At 47.4% G+C, this 27,505-nt stretch overlaps 1 protein-coding gene across 1 annotated transcript; it reads right to left on the bottom strand.

The window, feature by feature from the left end:
- Nucleotides 1-6,425: 6,425 nt before the first annotated feature.
- KCNK18 (potassium two pore domain channel subfamily K member 18) lies at nt 6,426-20,479 on the bottom strand. Its single transcript, XM_063101722.1, has 3 exons — nt 20,257-20,479; nt 17,608-17,736; nt 6,426-7,225 (listed from the first exon to the last, which is right to left on the bottom strand). Exons 1-3 carry the CDS (start codon nt 20,477-20,479, stop codon nt 6,426-6,428), a joined length of 1,152 nt encoding a protein of 383 aa, XP_062957792.1.
- Between the last annotated feature and the right edge of the window lie 7,026 nt (nt 20,480-27,505).

Below are 27,505 nucleotides of genomic sequence, written 5' to 3'. Positions count from 1 at the left end.
TGCTGTCTGAAATCCACCACTGGTGCTTCATGTCTTTCATTGGCTCTTGCTCACACCTTGTCAATTCCATTGCCTGAGGTAGGTCTTCAGAGATGAAAGGGTTGAAAGCCTAATAGTTGTGGGGAAGAAGAGGAAAGATCCAGAAAGGGAGACCTAAAACCTCTCTGAGAGAGAGCCTTTGGCATTGGCTAGAACCTAAAAGAGAACAGAGAAGCCTTGAAAGATGGGCTTCCTTTCTTTTCAAATCAGAACCTCCTGGCATTTTTCCTCAGTTTTTGCAATTTTCATGCTACACCTCGTAGCGAAGTTCACCATTTACCCAGGGACTGACTAGTTGTGCTAATCAGAGCACACAGGTTGATTTTTTTCAAGATTCTCTCAAAAAAACAAAACCTAGTCATAAGACATTTCTAATAACCAACATAGGAACAGTAAAAGACTTGTACTACTCCAGGTGTGTGCCAACCAGTTCACATACCAACTTGTTAATATCCTCTCCCAGGCTGAGGTCCCCACGAGTGACTCAGAGGCAAGAATGTGAGTGCAAGTGGATTCTTTGGGAGGTGATCTCAAAAAGCCGCAGGAGAGTAGTGCAGAAGTGAGACGGGGAGATGAAGGAGACTAACACACAGTGTGCTAATGAGCAACTAAGGCTGGAGTCCACTGGGGAACTTGGGGAGGCAGAATCAGACATGCCCCAGAGTTATCCCATGGGACGGACAAGGATGCTGGGTGCCATATGTCCACCAGCTCCTTCCAGAAGCATTAGCCCCTTGGCATTTCTAGCTGACCCTGCACATGTCCATACTTTCGTGGCCACAGAACGTCCTCAGGCAAAGGAACCTGGGGTGCCAGGACATATGGGTGGGACTCCTACAGCATCTGCTACACAGACCGGCCCATTCACATGCCAACTCGTTCATGAACTACAGCCCAGGAAGGATCAATTCAAACAGTCCCTGATCACTCCCTGGGCCAGCGTGGTATAGTGCACAGAGCAGCTACCTGGAGTCTGTAAAACTGCTGCAGCACTTTTGCATGCACTTGGAGCCCACGGGGAAGAAAAGTGTCATGACTGCTGGGAAAAAAGATTGCTTCAAAACACCCCATCCTATTTCCCATGGTTACTTGTGAAGATCTCCTGAGTCTGAATAGGAGGGAGGGCCCACAACCATGGAAGGAATGGATCACTTTGGAGCATTCTACCCCGACCCTCAAGTCTAGCATAACGCCACACATGGAGAGGGCCATGGGACATGCTGTCTCAGAGGTGAGAGAAGAGAGTAAGAGGTGGGTGTCTGATTTGCCCAGTGGTCTGTGAGTCTTTGTGGGGGACTCATCCAATGCCTGCCCCATGGGAAGTATTTGGAGTGCTGGGGGGTGGTGGGTTGATCCACCAGGAGTGCACTGAGATGCAATATTGGCAGCTGATCTGAATCCCAGTCAGTATGGGCGTGACACAGTGGAGACTGGCTGATGCAATAGTGCTCCAAGGGGGCAAATCCATGAGAAAGACTCAGTCATGAGCCAGATTTTCCACATAGCCCAGCTGCTTCTGTGGTGTCTTCCCATGACCCAGAAGTGACTAAAAGACTAACAGTTGAAATCTGGCCCCCACAAAAATTCTTCCCTAGTCCAAAAAACTACAGCAATGCAGCAATTTCGCTAAGACACAGCATTCAAGTTCTGTTCCCCACAGTAAGTCATCCCAAGCCCAAGAATTAATCACAGGACAGCAAGTTACGTTCAGTGCAGTGTTCAGGTTCTGGTGGATGCTGTAAGACCATCACAGAATGAAAAGAAACTGCAGGCCAGAGACAAAGTTCTAATATTGAGCAGTAGAAGTCTAACACCACCAAAGAACACCTACAAAACCTAGAAAAGGTAGTTGTCTCCTCAAATGCGAAGGCATCAACATAAAGATGCAAAGATAAGAAAGAACAGAGAAATAGACACCACCAAAACAAACTAATGAAGTTCCAGCAATGGACCCAGAAGAACAGTGGATTTATGAAATGTCTGGTAGAGAATTTAGATTAATACTCTTACAGACATTCAAGGAGTCATAAGAAAATGTGGGTAGAAAATTAAACAATATTAGGAATGCAATCCAGGAGCAGAATGAGAATCTTGACAAAGGAATAGAATCAATTTTTTAAAATCAAATAGAAATTCTAGAAATAAAGAATACATTATCTGAACTGAAAAACTTGATAGAAAGCTGCAATAGCATATGTGATCAAACAAAGGAAAGAATAAATGAGCTCAAAGAAAGAACACATGAAACTACCCAATCAGAGGAACAATTACAACAAAAAGAATAAGAAAAAATGTAACAGGACTGCAGCAGTTATGGGACAATATCAAGCTAAGTAACTTACACATAATTGGAGTACCCAAAAGAGATGAAGTAGAGACTGAAAAAGCATATTTAAGGAAATAATGACTGAAAATTTCCCAAGTATGGAGAAAGATGACAGCATCCAGGTACAGAAAGCTCAGAGGTCACCCATCAAATTCAATCCAAAGAGGAACACTCCAAGGCACATTCATAATCAAATCATCAAAAACCAAAGACAAAGAAAGAACACTGAAAGCGGGAAGAGAAAAGAAACATGTAACTTTCAATGGAACCCCAGTGTGCCTTTCAGAGGATCTTTCAGTAGAAACTGTACAGGCCAGAAGAGAGTGGGATGATATACTCAAAGTGCTGAAGGAAAAAAGACTGCCAACCAGGAAGTCTCTATCCAGAAGAAATAACCTTCAAATAGGAAAGAGAAATAAAGACTTTCTTAGATGAACAAAAGTTAAGGGAATTCATCAATACTAGATCTGCCTTACAAGAAATGCTAAAGGAAGTTCTTCGGTCTGAAAGAAGATGATGCTAAAGTGTAACCAGAAAACATCTGAGGGTGTAAAACTCACTAGTAAAGTAAGTACACAGGCAAATTCAGAATATGCTGATGCCGTAAGGGTGGTGAATAAACCACTTGTACCTTTAGTACAAAGACTAAAAGACAACCCTATTAAAGATAATAACAAATACAACTGTATAAGAGAGAGGCAATTTGAAAGGATATAACTTGAAAAAACAAAATGTCAAGAACTGGAGGGGGATAATGTCAAAACATAGTCTGCTTTGGTTTATTCTTTTCTTTTTTCTTAGCAATCAAAGTTGATTTGTTATTAGCTTAAAAAAAACTTTTATAACTATAACATGTTTTTTGTAAATCTCATGGTAACCATAACATAGACACTGGTAAAAGATATGCTAAAAATTAATAGTGTGAAATCAAAATGTACTACTAGAGGAAATCACTTAATCACAAATGAAGACAGTAAGACAGGAAAAAAGATCTACAAAACAACTAGGAAAAAGGCAACAAAGTGGCAGTAACAAGTCCCTATCAAGTGATAATAACTCTAAATGTAAACAGACTAAATTCCCCAGTTAAAAGACACAAAGTGGCTGAATGGATTATAGGACATAAACCAACAATATGCTGTCTACAAGCAACTCACTTCACCTATAAAGACACACATAGACTGAAAGTGAAGAGATGGAAAAAGACACCTCATGCAAATTAAAGTCAAAAAAGAGCAGGAGTAGCTATACCTATATCACATAAAATAGACTTCAAGTCTAGGAAAGCAAAAAAATATATGAAGGTCATTATATCATGAAAAAGTGATCAATTCAACAAGAGGATACAACAATTCTAAATATATATGCACCCATCACTGGAGCACTAAGACACATAAAGCAAATATCATTAGACCTAATGGGGAGATAGACTCCAACACAATAATAGTTGGGGACTTTAACCCCCAATTTCAGCATTGGACAGATCATCCAGACAGAAAATTGACCAAGAAACATTAGAGTAAATTTACACACTAGACCAATTGGACCTAACAGACATTTATAGAACATTCCATCCAACAGCTGCAGAATACACATTCTTCGCAGCAGCCTATGGAACATGCTCTAGAATAGACCATATGCTAGACCACAAAACAAGTCTCAACAAATGCAAAAAAATTGAAGTTATATAAACCATCTTTTCAGGCCACAGTGGAATAAAACTAGAAATCAATAACCAAAGGAACATTGGAAACTGTACAAATAAGTGAAAATTAAACAACATGCTCCCAGACAATGAATGGGTCAAAGAAGAAATTTAAAAGGAAATTAAAATATTCCTGACAAATGAAAATGAAAACATAACATACCAGAAACTATGGAACAAATGCAGTTCTAAGAGGGAAAATCCTAGGTGTCAATTTAAACAAGGAGGTGAAAGATCTCTACAGTGAAAACTGTAAAATATCAGTAAAAGAAATTGAAAAAGACACCAATAAATGGGAAAATATCCCATGTTCATGAGTTGGAAGAATTAATATCATCAAAATGTCCATACTACCCAAAGCAATCTACAGATTCACACAATCTGTATCAAGGACATTACTCATAGAAACAGAAAACAAACAAAAAAACAAACAAAAAACCTTAAAATTTGGATGAAACCACAAAAGACCCTGTATAGCCAAAGAAATCTTGAACAAAAAGAACAAAGCCAGAGGAATCACACTACCTGACTTCAAAATATACTACTATAAAGCTATAGTAACCAAAACGGCATGGTACTGGCATAAAAATGGACAAATAGACCAATGGAACAAAATAGAGAGCCCAGAAATAAATACACACATTTACAGCCAACTGATTTTCAACAAAGGTGCCAAAAATATACGTTGGGGCAAGGACAACCTCTTCAATAAATGATGCTGGGAAAACTGGATATCCACATGCAGAAGATTGAGACTAGACCCATATCTCTACCATACACAAAAATTAACTCAAAATGGATTAAAGACCTAGATTTAAGACCGGAAACTATGCAACTACTAGAAGAAAACATAAGAGAAATGCTACATGAAATTGGACTGGGCAATGCTTTTTTGAACAAGACTACAAAGGCACAGGCAACAAAAGCAAAAATAGATAAATGGACTTCATCAAACTAAAAAGCTCTGCACAGCAAAGGATACAGTCAACAAAATGAAGAGACAACCTACAGAAGGGGAGAAATTATTTACAAACTACACATCTGATAAGGGACTAATATCCAGAATATAAAAGGAACACTAACAACTCAACAGCAAAAAAAAAAAAAAAAAAAATGCACAAAAAAAACCCAATTGAAAAATTGGCAAAGGACCTGTACAGACATTTCTCAAAAGAAAACATACAAATGGCCAAAAGGTGCATGAAAAAATGCTCAGCTAATCATGAGAGAAATGCAAATTAAAACCCCAATGACATATCATCTCTCTCCAGTTAGAATGGCTATTATCAAAAAGACAGAAAACAGTAAATGCTGGCAAGGATGCAGAGAAAAGGGAACCCTCATATATTGTTGGTGGAAATTTAAATTAATACAGCCATTATGGAAAACAGTACGGAGTTTCCTCAAAAAACTAAAGATAGATCTACCTTATGACCCAGCAATCCCATTACTGGGTATATACCCAAAGGAAAGGAAATCATTATATTGAAAAGACACCTGCACTCCCATTTTCATTGGCACACTATTCCTAATAGCCAGGAGATGGTATCAACCTAAATGCCCATCAACTGATGAATAGATAAAAAAAAGTTTGGTATATATACACAACGGAATACTATTCAGCTATTTAAAAAAGTGAAATTTTGTCATTTGCAGCAACATGGATAGAACTAGAGACCATCGTGTTAAGTGAAGTATGCCAGGCACAGAACGACAAATACCATATAATCTCACTCATGTGGAATCTTAAAAAAGAGAGAGAGAGAGAGAAAAGAGGTCCTCAAAAAGTAGAAAGTAGAATAATGATTACCAGAGGCCAGGAAGGGAAGGGAGCAGGAGGGAGGGAAAAAGGTAAATTAACAGGTACAGTGTTACATGTAGATAGAGAGAAGTTCTGATGTTCTAGGCTGCCTATTAATTACATTATATTGTACATTTCCAAATAGCTAGAAAAAAGGATATTGACTGTAATCACCATAAAGAAAAATGTTTACATGATGGATAGGCTATCTGCTCTAAGTGAATTGTTGTACAATATATGCATGCATTAAAACAACACATTGTACCCCACAAATACATACAATTTAAAATGCATTTTTAAAAATGAGAACAGGGAAATTAACTGGACTTTAGAGGATGGTGATAATTTTTTTCCTAATGTCTTAATACAAAGGGCATTGGCCCGATTTCTGCAGGGCCTCAAGACTGAACTCAGCCAGCATAAAGGATTTGTCTCCAAATCTCAAGGTCTCAGAAGACAGGCTGCAGTGTCACCAGTGTAACCACATTGCCCTAAAAGACAAGGTGAGAAAACCATCTTGGCCAGTGCCTGTCACTTGAGAGATGATGGAGCCTTCACTTTTTCACAAGGCGGTAAAACTTCCCTTTTGCAAAGAATAGCATGAGCTGTTTGTAGACGTGAATCAGCCTGTTTTGCACCAACTTGAAAGCGATGCACACAATCTCCATCCCAATGATGATATAAATGGAGAAGAACAGGAAGAAGTTAGGGTGTTCTAACACAATATCCCCAAACCCAATGGTGGTCAGTGTGACAAAGCAGAAATAGAAGGCATCCTCAAAGTCCAGCTGTTTCTCCCAGAAGCGGAGGATGGCAGCTGCACAGGAAATGTAGGCAAAAACCACCAGGGCGATGACAGGGAAGGGGACATCCAGCCTCTCCACCTGCTGCCCAACCTCATCCAGTTTGCTGATGAGAGAGACTGAGAGTCTCCCTGACACCAGTTCGGGACACGAGTTGCTCCTCTCCCTGGCCCGCGGGGGCACTTGCAGTGTGTTCTGTTTCTCTCGTTCCAGAAATCTCTCAAACAGCTCCATGTTGCCGCTTGGGGCTGAAGCACACTTGTCAGGTGTGGGGCCCGGGAGCTCTTCAGCATCGACGATGATCGGAGGGACAGCTTTGTCCGCAGACTTGGTGGCAGGCGTCCTCCGGCAGAGTGGTTCAGAGCACCCCTTGGAGGGATTGCAGGTGAAGAAAGGGAGTTTCCGGAACCAATTGTAACATGCAGATAAGATGGGTGCCAGGATGTCGCCCATGTCCATGAGGACCAGGAACATTAGGGGGATGCCAAAAAGAGCATAGAGCATGCACAGGTACTTGCCCAGCCTGGTGACAGGGTAGATATAGCCGTAACCTGGAAAAGAAGACACAGCCTAGGGTTGTTGCCTGGCCCCTTCCCACCCACCGCCAAAAGCTTTCAAGAGACCTTCTGCCATTCCCCTGCTAGGCATGGCATTTTACACAATGTGGTTGAGAACACTTCTTGAAGCTCATCCACTTCTCTGCCATCAGCCTGCTCTGGCAGGAGGAGCAGGGAGTGAAATAAGCTTCTCTTTGGGATAAGGAGCAACTCACATCCCAATCTTTGACCTGAAATGTTATCTGCAGGGGATGAGCACAGGCTTGGGGTGAGCTGACTGCCTTTCATTCTGCCGTGGCCATTTCTGAGCGTCCTCGTGAGGAGGGGCTCAGCTTACCAGGAAGGACAGGGTGAGCGCAGGTGAGGGGGCATGGGTGGCTTTGCAATCGTACTCACTGACCTCTTCATCGTCCGCGAGCCACCCTTGCCCTCCCTGGGATGTCTGGGCGTCTCCATTTGTTTCTGTACAATAGGCACTTATTACGGGCCAACACCATGCCTGGCACACAGTGGGCAATGGATAAATGTTGGTGTCCTCACTCTCAGAGCTGATAATAGCTGCCTATTGAGCACCTAACTGTAGGCTGGCTATCAGCGAACCTTTGTAGGCAGGTGTTGTTATCACCATTCACAGATGGGGAAACTGAGGCACAGAGAAATGAAGCAGCTTGGCCAAGAGCACACATGTGATGTATCGTGGAGTTGGGAGTCAAACCCTCACTGGCTCCCAAGCCAGCGCTTTCTATCTCAGGAGCATACATGGGGTGGGACCCTCCAGCCAGTGAGAACCAGTCGGCCAAGCAAAGGAGGGTGGGTTGAGGCCTCCATGCTCTTTAGGAGCCCCCTCCTTCTGCCACTCCTTACCCCCACCCTGGCATCTACAGAGGGACATCAAACCCCACAGCACCAGTGGTTGGATCTTCTGGAGTGGGCAAGTTTCAGTGACTTCAAAAAGTGCAGGAAAAAGCTTCTGTATGTAATGCCTCTGTTTAATTTTTGTCATAAAGGATGATAATATGGAAGCACTCAGCCCAATTATGTAAATTAAGTTGAAGGCACTTCCTAGGCTGGCTAAGACCCAGCCTCCTCCAGGACCACACCTCCCTGTGGCAAACTCTGGCCTCAGGCTCTGCCTTCCAGGAATGTGCAGGCATTCAGGCTGCCCACCCTCATCAGGGTTCCAAGGGTCGGGGAGGAGCTGTGGCCCTTAAAGGGTCTCACCAGATCAGTGCATCTGTCTCAAAGCACTCCATATCCCTTGCCTGGTTCCAGTTAACTCCTTCATTCAATTAACATTTATTGAGTGCTTTCTGTATGAACTGGGAACATAGTAGTGAGCAAAGTAGATATGGGATTCAAACTTGCTGAGTTTCTGGTTAGTGGGGGAGACAAATATTAATCAAATAACCACACTAGTGAGTATGTGATTACAAATGGAGATCAATAACAGGAAGCAAAAGAGCAGACTGCTCTACTAGTGATTAGAATGAAGCTACCTATCCTGGACGTAGGCTCAGGAAAGACTTCCTGGTGAGATGACTCTTAAGCTGAGATTGCGAGGGGGACCAAGAATTAGCCAGGTGAAGAGAGAAGCAGCCTGTGCAAAGGTCCTGTGGCAGGTTCGAGAAAGAGTTATTCATATGTGAGGCAACTTGTGCCCTGCAAATATATCAACAGAGTGACTGGGAACAAAAATCCAGCCCACAGTGTACTTACCAAGCTATGAGCTCAGGGCTCAGGGCACAGGACTGTGCCTAGAGGAGATGCAGTTTTCTAATTTTTCACCAAGGTGTCACCAGGGTTTAGCTGTCAACCTGGTACGAGGAACCAAGAGAAGGCCAGAGTGGCCAGTGTACAAGGAGGCAGGCGGATGGGAGCTTGGAGAAATGGGCAGGGTCTAAAGGCTCACATGACAAATGGGGGGAGGAGCTTTGATCAGTGTGTAGGCTGAAAAATGACAGCTCCCCCCAAAAGATATTCAAATCCTAATTCCTGGGATCTGTAAATGCTACCTTATTTGCAAAGGGGGGTCTTTGCAGATATGATTAAGGATTTTGAGATGAAATTATCCTGGATTGTCTGAGTAGACTCTGAATGCCATCATAAGTGTCCTTCTATGAGAGAGGCAGAGGGAGATTTTGCACACCGAGAAGGAAGAAATATGACATCAGAGAGAAGTTGGAGTGATGCAGCCAGAAGTCAGGGAATGCTGGCAGCTACCAGAAGCTGGCAGAGGCAAGGAAGTATCATCCCCTACAGCCTCCAGACGGAGCATGGCCCCGCAGACACCTTGATTTTTGAAATCAGTTTCTGGACTCCAGAATTTGATAGGATAAATTTCTATCGTTTTAAGCTGCCAAGTTTGTGGGAATTTGTTACAGCAGCCACAGGAAACAAATACAATCAGTTTTGCATCTTTAAAAGATCACCCTGGCTGCATTACGGAAGGCTGCATCATTGGAAGGCTCCAGATGGACCCAGGAAGACCAGTGGGGAGGCTGTGGTACCTGTCCAGGTGAGAGATGATAGTGGCTTTGGCTAAGGTGGGAACTGGAAGGAGAGAAGTGTAGGGACCGATTAGACATCAATTTTGGCAGAAATCTCAGCAGGATACGAGGGTGGTTTGGACTCAGGGTGTCAGAAAGGTGCTGGGGAGTCAAGCACAGCAGGCACTCCTGAATCCGTGGTTAATGTGTTGATTAGATGATGAGTCCCCACTCTGGGAGAAGTTTTGCACGCAGACTCCGGAAACACATAGAAGAGAGGCAGTGTAGCATGGTGGTTAAGGACAGGCACTCTGAAACCAGACCTGAATGAACTCAAGACCTTGCTCTGTTGCTCACAGGCTCTGTGACCTTGGGCAAGGGGCTTTATTGCTTGGTGCCTCAGTTTCCCCAGGTACATAAAGGGGAGGTAATACTAGGCCCCAAGATATAGGGTAGTTGTAGGGGATTAAACAAGTACGGTTATGTGCCACATAACGTCATTTTGGTTAACAACAGACTGCATATACAACTCCTATAAGAGTATAATGGAACTGAAATATTCCTATCACCTAGTGACAGCATAGGCACCGTTACATCATAGTGCAACACGTTACTCATGTGTCTGTGGTGATGCAGGTGTAAACAAACCTACTGCAAAATATGTTGAGGAGGAATATCCAGCTTACCCACGGGGTGACGTTCCTGAAGGTAGCTCAGACCTTTAAGATAGAAAGCCAAGCATTTGATGCATTAGGTCTGATCCCAGGTGAAAGGGTTGTTGCCTACCTTAGCATTCCTGCATTTTTCAATGACTCCCGCCCATCCCCATAGCAAAACAATAGTTAATAACAGTTAGCGAACACTCACTGAGTGCTTGCTGAGTGCTAGGCACGATCTCTACCTGTACTTTAATCTTCATGACTTTGTGGGAGTGGTACTATTCTAATCTCCATTAAACAGATGAGAAAAGTGAGGCAGAGGGAGACAGTAACATAATCAGAGGGCCCACACTCATGCAACTAGTGGCCAGTATAGCTAATAGGAAAATTGATTCTTAAATAATACGCTTTTGCACAATGATGAAACCGCCTAACAATGCATTTCTCAGAATGTACCCCTGTCGTTAAGCGTCACATGACTATATTACTGCAAAGTGCTTAAAATAGTGCCTGGCCCATAGTAAGTGGTCAGTCTGCTGTTGTTTCTCAAGAGACCATGTTTTGTGAACCAGAACAGGAGATGTGGCCTGACAAAGCATTTATGTGCCATTCCTGGTAGCGAAGGGAAGTTTTGCAATATCAATTTCAGTGCTGCACAATATCTGATATCTGGACTGTTCTACAACAGCTGGGATAGGCAGCTGCCCAGCTGTGGAGATGGCTAGATACATAGTGGATCTACTCTCTCCAAAAACAACTCTGGAGCTCCTGGTAAACTTGGGGGGAAGCAAAATTTAATTGCATATTTTCTTACATAAAGCACATCGTAATATATGCACCACTGTGGAAGATCCTTTGTTCATTCATTAATTCATTCTCTTTCTTTTCAGACAGAATAATCCCTTCAACGCAAGCTGGATCTGACTGAAACCCTCAGTGGTTTCCCATTTCACTCAGGGTAGATAGAACCAGTCTTCACAATGCTTGCAAGGCCCTGTAACCCCAACCTCACCTCCCACTCTCCCCCAACTCACTCTGCTCCATCCACTCTGAGCTGCTTACTGTCCTCAAACAAGCCAGGCAGCCCCTGCCTCAGGGCCTTTGCACTGACTGCTCACTTTGCCTAGAACATTTGCACCGCAAACAGCCCCGTGGCTTGTGCCCTCACTTCCTCCAGGTCTTTGTCAAATGCCGCCTTCTCAGGAGGGTTGTCCCTGACCACTCCATGTAAAACTGCAGGCTTCATTCCCTCCACCCTACTCCCTCGTTTACTGCTCTCTATAACATTCATAACTATCTGACCCACTATAAGGGTACTTCAAAAAGTTCATGGAAAAATGAAATTAAAAGATAACGTGAATTCCATGAACTTTTTGAAGACCCTTTTTACCTGTTTACTGTCAGTTTCACCATCTGGATGGAGATTTTTGTCTATTTTGTTCCTGGACACTTCCCCACCCCCAACCCCCACCCCAGGGCCTGGAACAGTGCCTGACACATCAGTAAATGTTTGTTGAATGAATGAGCACATTTACTGAGCACCTACTTAATGCCAGGTACTTGTGGGTGGGGATGGCAGGTACTAGGAGGAACAGGCAGAGATCAGGCTCTCTAGAGGATGCCTGGAGCCTCTCCTGGAGGGACAGGAGCTCAGAGAGGTGGGGCATAGAGTCTTGCAGGAGTCCAGGCCCCAGGCATCAGCAAAAGTTCCTGTGCCCAAGCTTGGCTTGGGCCCCACAGAGCCATCAGCCCTTAGACGTGTCAGCAGCAGCCAAGAGGGCCCACAGCCAGGTGGCCACCCATTTTCCAGACAGTGCATCAGCCTCCCAGTTCTCCTGTACCCCTATGGAAGTCAGAAGAGGCTCTCTAATAGTAACTAGTAACCCCCTAGCCTCCAGGACAAGGGCCCCAGAGTCAGATTTATTTTGATTTAAAGAAAAGAATGTAACATTTCTTGCAGGATTTGTAGAATAAACTGCCTCCCCTGCACAGAAAAGCTCCTAATGGTGGCAGCCTCAGTCATTATCCACACTTAATGGACAAGGAACAGAGAAGAGAGTGGACCTGTCCAGGTCACACAGCCCACAGCCAACAAGGAGCTGTACCCCTCACCTAAAGACCTTCCCCTATGCACATGCCCGACCCCCTGCCCTCATTGGCAAAGGTGGGTTTAGTGGACTAGAAACATAGAGCCTTTGTGGCTGCCTCTGAATGAGATATGTTCACAGTCCAGAAGATAAGGCAAATTTCAGAAAATGTACCAAGGAAGCACGTCTCAGGGAGCACATAGACCCTACAAAGGGAGTGTAGTAACTAGCCCAATTACTGAATGCTAAAATGAATAATGGAAAATCATATCATTTCCTATAATGTATTCATATACTCTGATATAATCAGTACACGGCACTTAACCTGTGTGTATTTAATAGCCCATGCTCTTTCCTTTCTAATCCAAGGAGGCTGACCCATTGGGAATGACTGGGGATTGGCTGGCCTCACACCTGTCAGGTGACCAGAGATGCAGGGCAGGAAACAGTATTACCAGAGGGACCTTCAAACACCGTTATTGATTACGGTAAGTGCAGAGCATTCCCCAACATCCTCTTCCAGTTGTAATTACTGGGCAGCATGATGTTCTAATTGACTCGTACAATTGGGTAGTAACATAGCTTTGATGGGATTTAAACCAAGCTAATGTGTTTCCATTAGGTCAGTGATACATAGCCTGGACTACCATTAGAGCCACCTGGAGGGCTCTGGAAAATGCTGTTGCCTGGGGACCAGTCCCTAGAGATTCTGACTTGGGTGGTCTGGGGCAGGGTCCAGGTCTTGGGGCTTGTAAAAATACCCAGGTAATTCTAATGTGCACCCAGGGCTGAGCACCTGGGCAGTAGCCTAGTGCTTCTCAAACGTCAGCAGGCATCAGCATCTCACGGAGAACTTGTTCAAACACAGACTGCTGGGTCCCACACCCATAGTCTTTCTGGCTCAGACCTAAGGTGGGGCCTGAGAATTCATTTGCATTTCTGACAAGTTCCCCAGTGATGTTGAGCTACTGGTGCAGGATCACACTTTGACAACCATTGCAATGGATCAGTGGTTCTCAACAGGGCAATTTTGCTCCCCAAGGGACAGGTGGCAATGGCTGGTAACATTTTTGGCTGCCACAATGGGTGGAGGCAGCGAGAGAAGTGGGGGTGCTACTGCATCTAGTTGGTAGAGACCAGAGACGTTGCTCAGCATCGTGCAGTGCACAGGACAGCCCCCAGAAGAGAGAATTATCCAGTCCAAGATGCCAGTGGTGCCAAGGTTGAGAAACCCACCCTTAGATCAATCTAAGCTCATGAGTAAAAAAAGACACACCAAACCCGTTCCTCTCATTCCCTCCGCTTATCTCCAGTATCTTTCTTGCACTTGCTGGTGCTTCCTCTAAGTGTTCCCTGAGCTGTGGACTCCCCTGGACAGGCCAGCTTAGAGGCTTGAGCTCAGCCCTGCCTCTGATTCCCTCTCAGAGCCTGAGCTCCCCCTCCTGTGGAATGGTACACTCACAGTACTGCATAAGCTGCGGTGCAAATTCAGTAAGATGAGGCATGAAAAGCATGCAGACCCTGTGCCCAGCTAAGTAATGTAATACTTACTCGTTCTCTTTCTGCCCATTACCTGCCCCTGCCTGGATTCGCATTCAGGTGAATAGAAGAGACCCGGTGGGGGTAGGGGGGCATAAGAGCCCTCTTGGAGTTCATGTGTCCGTTTATGAAGCACACTGCAGTGGACACTGGGTGCCCACCCAGCAGCTATGCCCCCTTCTTTCCCTGGAACGTTCTGACTTCCCTGGAACACCACGGCTCCCCACCTGCTTTAGGAGTAGATCTGACTGGTCTTAGTCATCCTGGTGATGCAATCCCCTTGCTGGGGACTGGCTTGCAGGTGGGCAGGAGGCCCCTGGGAGCCCTCTGGGAAGAGACCCTTGCTGGCTGTGACACCACGGGGAGGGCCGGCCAGCCCTTTCTCTACTAGATGTGGTTGTGTTCAAAGGGGTTGTGGACTTTGGCCTCTTGTGAGCAGAAGGATGGAGAGACCTCAATACCCCATTTATTAGTCTGTTTTCTGTTGCTTAGAATACCTGAAACTGGGTAATGTATAAAGAGACAGAATTTATTTTGGGCAGTTTCGGAGGCTGGGAAGTCCAAAGTTAATGGAACAAATCTGGTGAGAGCCTTGTTGGTGGACAGGGGCTTGTCACCACAACGCAGAGCGTCACATGGTGAAAGGCTTGAGGAAGAGCGAGTTAACCTGCTCACTCGCTCTCCTTATAAAGCCATCAGAACCACGCCCATTCCCCCCATGGATGGGTTAATCCATTCGCTAGAGCACAGTTCTCACAACGTAATCATTCTTTTAAGGCCCCATATTTCAATTACCATAATTTAAGCCTGTTGGGTTGGGTGTTTTGGTAGCCACAGCTGAAGGCATCCTGGCTGTCACTTATACACATGGTCATCCGCTGATCCTCATGTTAACCCAAGAGGCAGGTCTAAGATGGTTATGAACCAGGTACCAGGCTCAGAGGGGCTACATGCTTGCTGGAGATTACAGCTCTGACCCAGGATGGCCAGCCCCAGACCCACACTGGTCCCTGTGCTCCACCACACCCTGAGGGTGAGGGGACTGCAGGGAGAGATCCCAGCGCAGCTCTGTGACCCCTCTGGGCCCAGCCCTCCTAGTGATCAGTACCTGCTCTCTTGAGTAAAGAGAGGGGCCCCAGTACCTTTTGCTGGCCGGAGTGGCAGGGCCTGAGGGCAGCTCCACCACCTCCACCTTCTGTGACTCTCCCCTCTCCGCCCCCGGGAAGGCTCCCAGCTAGTTTCTATGTGCCAGTTGCACAGAAAGTCATGTATATAGAGAGGCAGTGGAGTCTTGGGTTAAGACCCAGGTGTCCTGGGCTCAAATGCACATGAGCTGTGTGACATATCAAAACTGGTGGACCTGCAGGTGCCTCAGTTTTCCCATCTAGAGTGTGGGAATAACAACAGAACCGACCTTGTCATGAGGACTAGATGGGCTTATCATAAAGAACTTGAAACAGAACCCGGTACCTCTTAAGTACAAAAGCGTTGGCCAGTGCAGCTGCTGCTGTTTGTAAGTGTTCAATATATACCTGTGGGAGGAGGGAGGGAAGGAAGGATGGAAGGACCAACCAGCCATTTCTACACCTTGGTTCTAGTGTCCTCTGTCACACAGGAGCCTGCTCTTTGTGTGGCCACTGAGTGGTGGGTCTGTGGCTTAGAGGGTCCACAGAGCCTGTCTTTAAGTGAGCGAGTGGGCACTGTGGAGGGGCAGCTGTTCCCCTGAACCCTTCCCACCACCCCGAGCTCTGGAAGGGACTTCCCTTGGATGACTTGCCCATAAGGAATCTTTCTCTTGCTTGGGGACTGGAGCCACATGAAGCAAGTGCAGGGACAGGGCATGGCCGGCTCCTTCCTCTTTCCAAGTGCCTGCCCTTCTAAGACCATCTACTCCAGCCCCTACACAAGGAGTCTCCAGGAATCCGAGCTGACTCTGCCTCCCAGGCACAGCCAGTTCTCCCGGGCTTCCCTGAGCAGGGTGGGCAGGGTCCCCGCAGCACCCCATGGGCCTACAAGGTTGGCAGCGTACCTCTGGGGAAAGAGCACTGGACTTGGAATCTCAAACTCTGTTCATGGGCACCAGCTCTACTCTGTGCGACCTCAGCCCCTGACTCCACTTCTCTGGACTCAGGCTCCCCACCATAACATGGGGCTCCCAGCTCCTGATTTGCAGGGCCTCTGTGAGCTTCAAAAGAGGCAGCCGAGCCCAACCTTAGCTCCCCTGCCACCCCTCGCCTCCATGCTGACACACCTGCACCAGTCCTCCATCTCCATGCCACGCCTGTCACTAGTGCCCAGCCAGGCACCATCTAGATGCTGGTGACTCTAAAGCCCACGTCTCCAGCCCTGCCGCTCCCCCAGAGCCCCAGACCCATATTTCCAGCAACACTGGGAGTCTCCACTGCAAGGCACATCTGGAGTCTCAACCTGGACTGGCCTCGAATCCCTCACTTCCTTCCCCAACTCCCCCATCCTCACCACCTGCCAGAAGCCCTGGTGTCTGCCCAGAGTCCTCATACCCTCACGCACAGGGGCTGCAGATTTTCCTCCGCAGTATTCCTTCAATCCACTCTTCTCCATCCTCATCGCCATCGTCCTAGTGGAGGCCATCATCACCTCTCACCCAGCCTGTTGCAGAAACTCCCTACCGATCTCCCGCTGCCAGCCTCACCCTCTCGGGTGCATGGCCACACTGCAGCGGAGTCATCTCTCTGGGACGCTGAGCAGCCGTGTCCTTCTCTTACTTAAAACCCTTTGGACACTCCCACAGCCCTCAGGATAAAATCCACCTCCTCAGCCCCCATGGTCTGGCCCCTGCCTCAGCCCCTCACCTCCCTGTGCCCCTCACTTAACCTTCTTCTGATGCCTGGCATCTGTTTTGCTCATGACCCTCTTTGCTTGTGCTGTCCTCGGCCTGCAGTACCTTCCTCATGCCCCACCTTCTCCCACCTGCTAACTCCTGCTCACTCCACCAGACTCAGCATGACTGTCGGCCCCCCAGGGGGCCTTTAAAATGTTCTCTCCACTGGGATCACCCTCAGAGCTGGTGCAAGCTGCCCCAACTCTTCTCTCAGAATACCCTGAGCACGTCACTGCCATGCACTGACCACATCTGGTTGCCCCACAAAGCTTCTGTCTTGCCCAGAAGCCTGTGGGCTCTGTGAGGGCCAGGGCCACATCTGCCCTGTTCCCAGCTGGGTCAGCACATACCAATAGAGGTTACTGTGCTTAATACAAGAGCACTCAGTCAAGGTGGCAAGAAGGGACCAAATTCAGCCCACACCTCACTCACATGGGCCCATGTTAGGGCGTGGGGCTGCACCATCTGAAGGAAGGACACTCTGTTCTCACTTGCACAAAGGTACCTTAAGGACCAATGGCAGCCCTGCTCACACTGCACCCCTACCTTGGGAGCAGTGCCCGCCTGTGCACAACAAGGCTTGCAGTCGTGGTTTTTTGAATTACATGACTTGAATGTTCCAGCATCCCCACCGAGAGGCCTCCCAGCCTCCCTCTCTCCCCACCCTCTCCCCCAGGTCTCTCTCCCAGGCAGGTTGTGGTTGGTGACCAGAGAAGGCCACCGGCAGGCCCACCCTTGCACTTACCCACGGTGCTGAATACAGTGCAGCAGAAAAAGAGTGAGCCCAGGAAGGACCAGTCTGAGGACCTGCTAAACCACTGGGGCTTCACCTTCTGCAGCTGCTCCCGGAGGTCCTGTTTCCTGCTTTCCACAACTCGGGAAAGAGACAAGCACAGTGAGGGTGATCTTCAAGACAGGTCTTCCCTAAGGACGAGCAGCCCCCACCCCGACACTGCAGTCCTATCAGCACCAAAGTTTGGCCCTTGGAGCTCTCCTTTAAAATGTTTCTGTAGCTTAGACCCCACCTCTGGGTCCCTGTGGAGACTAGGAGGCCACATAGTCCCATGAGAAGAGCATCTGACAGGGGGGTCCAGCCTGAGCTCAGCCCTGAAATTGCTGTACAGCCTTAGGGGGTTTTCTTAACATTCTGAACCTCTGTTTCTTTCACTTTTCAAACGGGGATAATAACTTCTGTCCCATCTCTCTTCCAGGGTTCCTGAGAACTGAAAGCAAAAAGGCTTTTAGGAAATGCAAATTGATATACGGATGCAAACCGTACCTCCTCCTGGAGGCCATCAAGCCCGAAGGGGTTTGGTAATCATACTGGGATCTCTGGGCACCAGCTGCCTGAGAATGTCTCTTCCAGGGCTGGGAATCCTTGACTTCCAAAACTTCAATCCCAGGATCATCGCGCAGGGTTGGGAACCCTGTTTTCTGAGAGAGGCTCCCAAATGATTCTGTTGGCCTGGGCAGCCAGTGGGCTTTGGGATCCCAGCAGCCACCTGTCAGACTGGAATGGTCGGGAGAGGCTGGCACCCAGCCTGGCATACAGCAGGAGGTCACTACTCATTTGAATGGGCACCAGCCTGGGAATCCAGACACCTGCATTCTAGTCCCAGCTCTGACCCTGACTAGTTCCTATAGCCATGAACAAGAGGCTTCTTTCTGAGCCTCAGTTTGCCCACCAGGAAGCAGCATGATATGGTGGTGATTGGGTCAGACTCTGGAGTCCAAATGCCTGGGGTTGAATCCCTGGCTCCATTTTTCTAGTTTGTAAATTTGAGTAAGTTGCTTAACATCCCAGTGCCTCCGTTTCCTAATCTGTAAAAGGGGAAAATTCATACCCAATTCATAGGTTCTTGTGAGCATTAAGTGAGATAATGTGATAAGGTTTGGCACAGGGTCTACACTTAAGTAGCACTTATTGAGCATTTTAACCTCAAATGAAAATACAAAATGGAGTTGGACCAGCTCTGTGTTCCCATACTCTGCTGTGTCTCAAAATCACCTGGGAAACTTTTTAAAAATAAGACTCCCAGCCCAGCCCTGGAGATCCTGATTAAGTGGGTTTGAGGAACAGCCTGGGGATGTGTATCTTGACAAGCTCCCTGAGTGATTCTGATGCATGGGCTGGTTTGGAGAGCCTTGAACTTACTGGCAGTCGATGCCTCTCCCAGGTGCACTGAGTAGGCCTGTGTCTGTCTGGCAAGGGCACAGGAGGAGGGTACTCCACGGAGGGGAGACTGCCTCCCTAGACCAGCCTCTAGTCTTTGAGGCTGGACCTGCTCCCACGGCAAGGTCTGGCCTCGGTGAGGAGCCGAGAGCTGGCCAGCCGAGGACCCGCCATACCCGGGGGAGGAGCGGAGGAACTCCTTGCACCCTGCTGTTTCCCTGACTTTGAGTCCATTTTTCCTTTGTCTTTGAGTTATTTACTCTCTCGTTTTTTTTCTTTTTGGGGGGAGGGGAATGGCTGACAGTTAGCGGGATCCAAAACCGTGACCTTGGGGTTATAAGGCTGCACTCTAACCGACTGAGCTAACTGGCCAGCCCTACTCTCTCTTGTTTTATCTTGCTCTGTTGAATACATCTTTGCAAGTTTCCTCTGGGAAACAAAACAGAGTAGAAGCAAGCGACTAAATACAAATGAAACGCAGTAAAAACATGAAAAGTGCCTTCTGTCTTCCAAGAGCCTTCATGTCCCTTTATCTCCTCTGCTTCCCACTGGGTCCCTGTGATTGGCAGGCCTGAGATTGTGGGTCCCCTTCTCTGCAGCAGACTGAGGCTCAGAGAGGGCAAGGGCTCAGCTGCCACTGACCACACAGTGAGCTGGGAGAGCAGCCAGGACCAGAACCCGGCCCCCAGGTTCTTCTCACAGCCCCTCCTTCTCCCCTGAGCCCTGCAACAGAAAAGGCATTTGGAGCAGGAAGTGGGAGGATGGGGGGCAGGCTGCCCACCTAAGGATCCAACCCCAATTCAGATTGTTTCTTGGATACTAGACCCTGCAAATTGAATCATGGGTCAGCAGGCATAGGTCTGAGGACCAGCTCAGGAACCCCCAGCCTCGGATTTGTTCACCCCCCCACCCCACCCCACCCTCCAGGAACCTGTCCTCCCCAGGGACCTGCTAGTCTGGGTGGGGCTGGGAGCTGGTCTTTCCAGAGCACCAACTGGGTGCTCAGTCCTTTTCCTACATTCTTCACAGCAATGCTCAGAAGCCCATAGTCTCCGCATTTTTCAGATGAGAAAACTGAGGTTCACAGAGAAGTCACTTGCCTAAAGGCACCTAGGAATGGGAAGGACACAGGCAGGCAGCTTCCAGACCCTGCCTCCTGCTCTCTGGGGGCTGCCTCTACCCACGGAGGAAAGGCTCGCCCTGCCCAGGTGAGGCACCTACCTGTTCTGTTGCAGGTCAAGATCCTGCAGAGCCCCTCCAAGAACTCCTCAAACTCCTGGTTATCTGCCATCCCCAGGACCTGGCCACCCTCAATGGCAGAGAAGAGTGCAGCACCCACCAGCGCATAGATCACTAGGGAGCAGAGGAAGCAGAGGCCAGGGAAGAGCTTCCCCAGGGCCTCAGGGCAGCACCTCCTGGCCTGGAGTGGCCCTGAAGCCTCCATCCTTCCTGGAGCAGCCGGACTGGAGGAGGCGGTGGGAGAGGCAGGAGCATCCAGGCATGGCCAGGGAGAGTGGGGTGGGAGTGTCCGGAGAACGGCCCACCCCAGAGCTAAGTGGGTGGTGCCCGCCCTTCCCCAAGGAATTGGGAATCAGCCAGCAACTCAGCACATTCAGTTCATGGGAATTACTCAGATGGCACCATCGGTGGCGCCCACGTTGCTATCGATCCACTGGGCCACCCCAGAACCGCCTGGCAGGGGCTTTGGGAGGATCGAGTGCTGTTGTTTGGGGCTGTCTTTGGCCTTTCCCATCCCCAAACTCCAGTTCTGATTTCCAGATTTTTGGTTGTTAGTCAAGCGATTGTCCTCCCCTGGGATTGTCCCTTGGCCTAGCATATGGGGTCTCCTGGACAGGTAGTAATAATAGTAACTGATGAGGCCAGAGTCCATGTTTCCAAAGGGCTTTTTTCCTAGTGCATCTAATTTTTGGCCCCAGCTCTTGCCCCCCTGTAGCATCCCCGCCCTTGCCGTGGCCTGCGGGCAGGCGGAGTCTGCTCCCTTGCCCCTTAGCTTTGGGCAAGGCACCTGACTTGCACCAGGCAATCAGGTGTTAGCAGACGTGATGCAAGCAGGGTCTTGAAACATGCTTGTGCACTTGGACTTGCTCAGCTGTGCCTTGTCTCTGCCCTGAGAAAACCATGCCCGATGGCACACGTGGAGAGGCACGCACGTTCAGATCGCCCTTCAAGAAACAACTCACGTGCAGCTTCGCCGCAGCTTCCAGTCTGTTCCTTCAGGGTTTGCCTCTGCTTCCGAGCCCTCTTCTCAGGGAAGCCCCGGTCCAGTGACTAAGCAACACAGGGACACAAGAGCCCACCCCTTTCTGCCCAGTGCAGTACTCCTTGTACCTGCCGTCTTTGTTCAGGGCTCCCTGTTGGTCTGCAGAGACCGTCAGGTCCGCTTTGCAGTCCAAAGGCTATCCCGTCTCATCTGCTTCCTCCCTTTTCCATTCACAGGTCTTATTTCCCAGTAAAGCTTTTGCCCAGTATCTGCTTCCCAACCTGTCATCAGATTGTGGTCTGAAAAAGCAGCTGTAAGGTGGGGTTTTGAGACTGGGCCACTCAACACCCAGTGGTAAGGAGATGGTATGCAGACAGATCTTGGCACAAGGTGGCTGTCAAATTGTTTAATTCACCAGTGGTGAGCTGGGATGGTGTGTTGACTCGTGCAGTGATTCAGACACTTGAAATGTATTGGAGAAATAATAAATACAAGTATAATAAGTTTGGATGGTTCTTGGACACAAGCACCCCAAAGTGCCCAGGCAGCAGTCACAAGGTGTAGTTCAACAGGCCCCTTGCCGGATTTCCAGGTGAGTGTGCTGCCTTTAGGGATCAAGACCTCTAATCCTGGGGAGCCCAGAGATCTGGGGATGAAACACAGTGAACCGTGTGGTTGTATAATATTCAGTTTGAAATGGAAAGCAGCAAATGCTTCATTGCTTCTACACTGCCCTGAGGAAGCAGCACTATCTCCAAGCCTTGAACAAGTCAATTGCCTAGTGTGCCCCATCCGCATCCCCCATCTGTATTCAGGTGGGGTCAAGTGTAAAAAATTTTTCCTATCCCAGGACCCCCAAAGCTTTCTAATGTTTCTTCTAAAATGTCTTAGTTTTATGTTTTACATTTAAGTCCATAATCCATTCTGAGTTAATTTCTAGTAAGGTGAGGTTTAGTTCAAGGTACATTTTTTTGCCTATGGATGACCCGTTGCACCAGTACCATTTGTTGAGAAGGCTGTCTTCAGTCTGTTGGATTGGTTTTCTCACCTTTGTGAAAAATCTGTTGAGCATATTTTTGTGGGTCTATTTCTGGGTCCCCTTTTCTCCTGCATTGATCTACTTGTCTGTCCTTCTACCAGCACCACACTAATTACTGTAAGTGTGTAGTAGGCCTTAATATCAGGTAAAGTGATTCCTCCCACCTTATTCTCTTATCAAAATTGTTTTAATTATATTCAGGACTTTTCATATAAAATTTAAAATAATGTTGTCAATGACTGCATAAGGCTTTGCTGAGATTTTGACAGGGATCACATTAAGACTATAGATCAATGTGGAGAGACTCGACATCTTTACTATATTGAGTCTTCCTATCCATGGACATGGTATGTATTTCCTGGTCATTACTTTTGAACAGCAGTTTGATGTGTGCCCGTGATTCTTTATTCAAGCCACCTTCACTGTTAGGGTTCCGGATGCAAATTAGACCCAATTCTAGATAACAAGTGCATTCGGATTTTGGATTCAAAGCAGATGTACTCCAGCAAGATTTAGAAAGCAGAAGTGTGGTTAGGACTTTCTTCCTCCCTGTCCCTTTGGGATGTTTCTCTGATAGCAAGCAGGGTCACAGAGACAAAGTTTCTGCAGGGCTGTGTTCCAGGGCGTGTTCCCCAACCTCCTAAGTATTGAGATGAAATTGCAGGCTGGTGGCATCCTGACTCCAGCTTTCTGATCTCTGGATCTCAGCTGCTGTGTGTCATCTCAAACTTGGTTTCCAGTGGCACCTCTGAGGTAGTAGCTCCTCTGGGCAATCAATTCTGCAGTATTCTGGGTGTTTTCACTGGAGGACCAGCCAAGAACCTTCCTGCTCCTTTGGATTTTCAAATGTTTGAAAGCACCTAATACCTTACGTTAAATTGCTTCCTGCTGAAATACCCAGACTATTTCCTCTACTGAACTCTCCACTTATTGTGAGGATGAAATGAGATAATGCATGTGGACCATTAGCATATCTCCTAACACCCCATATGTGCTCAATAAAAGGTAGCTATGGCTAGTACTTAAAATAGTAATACATGGTTTGTGATCTAAATTATTTAATTGGTGTTAGGGTTCTCAGACTACCCACAAAGTCTCTTTTAACCATTTTGTGACAGAAACCATACCTCCTCAGTTTTTTCTTAGGACAACCTTGAAACACAACTCAATCAACAAACACATATTGAGTTCTGGCCACTGTGCTGGCAAAACTAATGAATGAGTGATAATGTATTTGAACATTAAATGTGCTAGACCCTGTGCAAGGCAAGTCAAGACAAGCTTATGAGATGGGTGTCATCACAGCCACTTTACAGAGAAGAAACAGGCTCAGAGAGGCTGAGAAATTTGCCCAAGGTTGCACAGCAAGGAAGTGGCAAAGCCTAGCCGTGGACCCCAATTCTTACTTTTTCTCAGTATACCACAACAGCCTTTTTGGTTGTTTGTTTTGGCTTCTGGCTTGGTTTGGTTTTTGAATAAAAATCAAGTATCATTTTTCACAGCCAAAGTGGCAGGGACTACTCAGGTTTCCATGCTACGACTGGTCCAGAGGAAGCTAGCAGCACCATGCACCTGCTGACAGACTGTGGCCAAGGCAGGATGCTGTCTCCTGGGGAGCCTGAAGGAGCAGTGAGCCTTTGAAGCAGGTCTAGTGCTGGCCCTGGGCCAGGCCTCACAGGGACCACCACTGCAGAGGAAGCACAGTCCCAAGGCTTAACTAGGATCAAAGAGCTTTTTAAATTCTCCCAAATAAACACAAGCAGGGTTCTGGAGGATAAGTCAGAGCCCCGGCCTAGGAGAGGAAAGAATTCATCAACTGATTTCATTCTAGGCCTCTGTGTTGCTTTCACTAAGGGGTATTAAAATGCCACAGTTGGATAATAAGGCACAGGCTGGGTGACCAGGAATCTCCTGGAAAGCTTGGTTTAGAACCAACCAGCTTCTTCATACAAAATGATCTCTCAGCTGAGTCAGACCAAGGGAGGGACTGTACAGCCCTGAATAATTAGGATGTGGGGGGGACGGAAAGGAATAGGGTTCCTGGGTAACATCCCTGGTATGTGGCTCCGTTGCTTACTAGCCATGTGACCTTGGGCAAGTTACTTAACCTCTCTGAGCCTCAGTCTCTTCATCTGGAAAACGGGAATGATAATAATCTCCTTAATAGTGTCGAAAATTAGATCATACATGTAATGTGCTTAGTGCACACAAACATGCTAGCAATTATATTGGTGGGTGTGGTCTCAGCCAAGGATCCCACTAGAAGAGTGGTTGTCATCATGTCACTTGAAGAAGCTTCAAAGACTAACAGAGGCAGGAGCTGGCAGAAGCCACAGCTGTGCCCTTCAGATGGAGTTACTTGGAAGGAGCAGGGGAGAAGAGGGCCTTGGCGGCACCCAGGACAGCAAGACCACTAATAGGGTTCCCATAGACCCACGCAGGAGCAAGGAGCCAGAACAGCTGATAAAAGGGAGCCACTCAGAGGTCAGTGAGTCATCGCAAGGGACTGGCACAGGGCCCATCCCATGGGAAGTGTTTGGAGCATGGGCGGTGGGCAAGATGGGAACACTGGGAGAACACTAGGACACAGCAAGGACAGCCGACCTGCCCTCCAATCAGCACAGGACCACTCAGAAGAGACTGGTCAGGAATGCAGAATTGCATGGGGTGCAGTTTGATGAAAAAACTCAAGCCCAGATCAGAGATTCTACACGACCCAGGTGCACTGAGTATCTGGAGAGCCGGAAGTACCTATAAGGTCAACCATTAAACCCTGAGTGGACAAAAAGCCTTCCCTAGGGAAACAGCAGCAAAGCAGCAATTTAAAAAACCACATAGCTCAAGTACTGGTTCCCACAGGAAGTTCCCCCATGTTAGAAGCAAAGGACAAAAAATTAGTTCTAGCCCAGGCACACCACCAGCACCTTGGGGCCTGCCTGGAAACCGGACACTTGGATCTGGGGACCGGACCTCTCTCCCACAACCAGGCACACCATGCCAGTGCCTCGGGGCCTGCCTGGGGACCCAAGGCATGGATCCAAAGACTGGACCTCTCTCCCTCAACCAAGCACACCACACCAGCACCTGAGGCCCTGCCCAGGGACCCGGGGCATGGAGAAGGGGACCAGACACCCCTCCCACAACCAGGCACATGGCGCCAGCACCTTGGGGCCTGCCCAGGGACCAGAGGCATAGAGAAGGGGACCAGACACACCCCACAACCAGGCATACTGCCAGTGCCAAGGAGCATACCAAAAGTAGCACCTCCATGTGGGTGGTCCACCACAACCACCACAATAACCATGGCTGCTGCGAAAGCAGCTAGACACCACAGCCACCACGCAGATGGTCCGCCAGCCACTGGAGTGCATTGACACAAGAAGAGTCACCCGCAGAGACAAAGAAAAGAAGAGGATGTCTCTCCCCACTGAGCCCATTTCAGAGTGACAGAAGAGGCATCTGCTCTGTGATCGTACTGGGGACCTGATCATGCCTCTCAGCATTGGACAGATCATTTGGGCAGCAAATCAACAGAGTAACCATTATTCTTTCAGAAGAATAGAAGAAATCTAGGGTAATTGGAGGGGCGAGAGAGTGGGGGATGGGGAGAGGTTGGACAAGGGCCATAAAGAATAATTATGATTTGTAACAATATACATGCTAGTAATATTGATTTGATCAACATATGTCAATGTTCAACCCCCAAAATATGTATAATCGATTTTGATTCAATAAATAAAATAAATTTAAAATGTTAAAAAAACAAAAACAGAGACTACCAGAGCCAGGTCCCCACAGGAACCAAATTAAATCAGCCACTGCGATGTTATTCATTGCTAATGACTTAACGAGCCAATCCATCAAGGTGGAATGATAAAGAGTGACTTTGAAGTCGGTTGGACCTCAGTTGACAGCGTAGCTCTACTGCTCACTAAAACAGTGAGTTTGGGCAGGGTCCCACGTGGTCTGGCCTCATCTGCCTCTCCAGCCTTAACTCACGCTGTCTCTTCTCAGTCTCTGTGTTCCAGAGCTCTCTTTTCATTCCCCCAAAGCATCATCATCCCTTGCCTTCTTGCCTCAGAGCATGCTCTTTCCACTTGCCCTTCATCCCCTGTATCAGGGAACTCCCCCTGATCTTCCAGATCCCAGCTGGAATTGCTCTTCCTCAGAGGAGCCTTCCCTTAACCCCCTCCTAAAAATTACATCGAATCCTCCTGTGCAGAGACTGCTAGTTTCCCCTCCGGCATTAGTTCTTCGCTAGTAATACAAGTTTTAGCTAGGCATAAGGTTCAGTGTAGTTAAAAACTACATTTCCAGCCTCCCTTGCAGCAGGAGACGTCCATGTGACCAGATTCTGACAAAAGGGGCCTGAGAAGAGGTAACATGTGCAATTTCTGGGTCCTGCCCTTAGAGGAAAAGGCACATGCCCTTCTCTTCCTCCTTCCCCTCTCCCACTGCCTGGACCCAGACGTGATGGTGGTAGTTGGCTTGTTGAGGGTGGCAAAGCAAAGCAACAAAACGAACCTGGCTTGTGTGGAGCAGAGCCACACTGCCAGCCCTGGACCACTTGCCAGACTGTTTTACAAGGAGAGAACAGCATTCTGTCTTATTTCGATCAATGTTATGGCAGCAAAAAAAGATATCCTGAGTAACATATAGCTTATTTTGTGCTATAATAGCATACTATACTTCTTCATAATCCGTTCAACAAAAATTTATTAACTCCATGTGTCAGGATACTTTACACATATTTAATTCATATTTGTCTTCCCCATTAAGCTGTAAACGCCTTGTGGGTGGGGACTGTGTCTGTTTTATTCACCTTTCTAGCTTTAGCACTTACTACATTTCTGAAACTGGGATGCATCTCACAATCTCCACCAGCCCAGCAGCAGTAAGGACTTAGTTGTCACTACCCATGTGTATACACTGGGTCACAGTTGTTCACATGTTGCCACTTCAGTTATGATCTAAATTGTTAAATTGGTGTTAGGGCACTAAGCTAACCCTAGGTACACTGTTGCTTTTACACATATTGATACTACAGGCCAGACAGTATAAAAGAAATGAGAAGTTGCTAACACCCTAGAAATAAAGAAAAGAAATTTCAACCTAAAAGAGTCTGGCGTGACTGATTTATGTGTTGTGTAAGATTGCAGTTAGGATGTTAAACTTCAATTTGTGAGAAATTTCTTGCTGACTTGAAACAG

Source organism: Cynocephalus volans, chromosome 7 (assembly GCF_027409185.1).
Source record: "Cynocephalus volans isolate mCynVol1 chromosome 7, mCynVol1.pri, whole genome shotgun sequence".
NCBI classification, from domain to species: Eukaryota; Metazoa; Chordata; class Mammalia; order Dermoptera; family Cynocephalidae; genus Cynocephalus; species Cynocephalus volans.
This window is presented reverse-complemented; position numbering and strand designations above follow the sequence as displayed.

Bases quoted from the DNA above. Each gene is read 5' to 3' on its own strand.
- KCNK18 (XM_063101722.1), bottom strand. From the start codon at position 20,479: ATGGAGGCTTCAGGGCCACTCCAGGCCAGGAGGTGCTGCCCTGAGGCC. The intron at 17,737-20,256 runs GTAGGTGCCTCA...CTCTTTCCCGAG, and splicing joins CTTGACCTGCAACAGAACAG to TTGTGGAAAGCAGGAAACAG. The intron at 7,226-17,607 runs GTAAGTGCAAGG...CTTCTTTTCCAG, and splicing joins CACTGTATTCAGCACCGTGG to GTTACGGCTATATCTACCCT.